The 2,446-nt window shown below is 43.4% G+C and overlaps 1 protein-coding gene across 1 annotated transcript; it reads left to right on the forward strand.

Annotated features, from left to right (window-relative positions):
• Positions 1-1,954: 1,954 nt before the first annotated feature.
• BDB00DRAFT_743253 (uncharacterized protein) lies at positions 1,955-2,446 on the forward strand (the record flags this gene model as incomplete). The annotated part of the gene is made up of 1 exon (XM_053118491.1): positions 1,955-2,446. A coding segment is annotated over one exon (492 nt), but the record flags the coding sequence as incomplete, so codon positions are not given.

Below are 2,446 nucleotides of genomic sequence, written 5' to 3' on the forward strand. Positions count from 1 at the left end.
GTATCATATGTTTCGCTTGCCACGCCCCTTTCAACCCCTTGATTAACCGAGAACAAGGTCGGCACAACTTTCATGTGCTCAAAAGCAAGGCTAAGATTATGCATGCTTGACTCTCGTACGAGCCGACCATCCTCATTTTTGTTTTTTTCCCACATACATCATACATCACCCACACATACGCCGACCACGTCTGATTGACTTTGAATCGCTACTGCTGAGGGAGGCGGTTGATAAAACGAGCAAACCGAACAACAGTATCAACCTGAAGAAGCAGCCTGTTTGGATAATAGTAGCTCTAGGATGACGCGCATACTATGCTGAAAACAGCCATGCTGCTCTATAATCTGGCTTTGACAATTTATTTTAAGCTGCCCACATCCATCATTGCGGGCTTGGAGGATCGGCAACCGATAATTGCCGTGGGCATATACTCGTATAAGAGAGCGGTTTTTATTTTCGTTACACACGCCACGACAGTTGATACAACAATGGCCGAGACTTTCTACAATGTCTCACTGATCCCATGAAGACGCTGGCTGCGGCGTTCAGCACATGTTTACTCCAAACAAAACCCAAACAAACAATTTATTGTTCAATATAAACAACATTGACCCGAACCCTGTACAGAGACCCTTTGATCATTGGTCTGACCTTTGCGCTATCCCAATCTAATACACGCCCAGTCATCCTGCTGATAAGATATTAACCAACTTGCATAACACTATCCGCTATCTCCCCCATCCCCCATCCCCTTCTTTCCTGATACTTTTCCTTTTTTGGATTATAATTCACCAATATAACTAGTAACAAGACAACCATTCCAAGTGCATCATCAGCCGTAAATAATCTTCAAGAGCTCACAAACGACGTCATATCACGTCAGCCCATTCGGGTTATAGCCGTTTATTGCTCTACAGATGTTGTTTACATGAACTGGATCATTCGAGTATAATGTTTCCGTGCTTTATGGTGGATACTGTCTAGTCCCTTTGAAACCTTTGACCGGTCTTTCTTTTCCATCCACAAATCAATAGCTTATGTCTGGCAAAAGAAAGGATCTTTCCAATCAATCGGCATCAATACAAGCAAGAAAACAACGCGCCATATCGAGCGATATTTAATGCAAGTTACTTATTCCCCCCCCCCAAAGTGGAGGGAAGCAGGCACAGAATAAAGGGACTTGAGAGAAAAAAGAAGTGCAGCAGTATATGTTTCGTCAGTGAACAAAAAAAAAGCATTGTAACTACGTGGTGTGCCGTTCATCTTGAGACAAGGTAATTATAACAGTGCATCTGTAAATCGTAAAGATCATTAAGAATGGGGAGCGGTAGCAAAATAACACAGGGAGAGCAAAAGCGCGACTTTATTTTCTTACTATTACGAGTTTGCATCTGCACTTTTATACTAACGGTAACTGTCAAAACCTGCTCAACTCAATTCTAATAGACACAATTATAACAGCGGCTCGAAATGAAGTTGGATTCTACGCGTGATGGATATCAGCGACGATGTATGCGTGAAATTGGCTCGGATCATCGGCAATGTGGATGCAGATATCGAGCTTCTGGTACTCGGAAAAAACATGTGCCCCCTTGGACGATCTTTGGTGCCCATGCTGGAGGTAGGAGCGATTTTGATGTCTATCGCTTTAAATAATTCTACATTTAAGCTGATATTTGTGAATAGAAAGAAGCAGATTCTATCATTGCTTATGGTTTTGAAGCCATTAAGCGTCTTAGAACCGCAATTGAAAGGCTGGAAAACGCGTTTGAACCGGAGAAGCTTGGTGAAAAGGCTTTGCTTAAGCTTAAAATGAAAGATGCCGAATTTTGTCTATATGAACAGCGCTATCAGCTGCGTCATATACGATTGGCATCTCAGTAGCGTAAAGTCATTATCGATTAGTAGTTCGTGAAAGCCTGTGCCAAAACTGAACAATTTTTATAGGATGCGCCGCTTGCCGCTCGTTGCCATTAAAAACAAGCAAACTATTGGAGAATGTGAGCTTTTCACCAAGTACTTTGATCCCATCTTGGCATCGCTATTCTCTGATCCTGACAGAAAAGTGCTCCTTCGCTGGTCCAACGTCATGTCTGATGAAAATGACAAGATCCGCCCTGACGCCACAATTTCCAAGCTACGGCAGCGCGACTTTGGGCCCAGTCTTGGATATGGAGAGGTCAAAGTTGCACGTCCCACCATCGATAACCACGTGCTATGCCACGATCTTATGCGTTTGGCAGCTCTAGCAAAGGATACCATTGATACCAATGCATTGGAAGCCGCTCTGACCTTCCAGGTGCATGGTTTTCATATCACTTTTTTTCTGACGCGCCTCCGCCACGATGGAATCTATGTGATGCAAGAAGTTGCGCAGCTTACATTTCCCCGGTTTTTAGAAGAGCTAGCAACATTTGTGTCCTTGAGAAATATGCGCACATTGATG

This window comes from Zychaea mexicana, assembly GCF_025766255.1.
Source record: "Zychaea mexicana strain RSA 1403 chromosome Unknown BDB00scaffold_13, whole genome shotgun sequence".
In the NCBI taxonomy this organism is placed as follows: domain Eukaryota; kingdom Fungi; phylum Mucoromycota; class Mucoromycetes; order Mucorales; family Lichtheimiaceae; genus Zychaea; species Zychaea mexicana.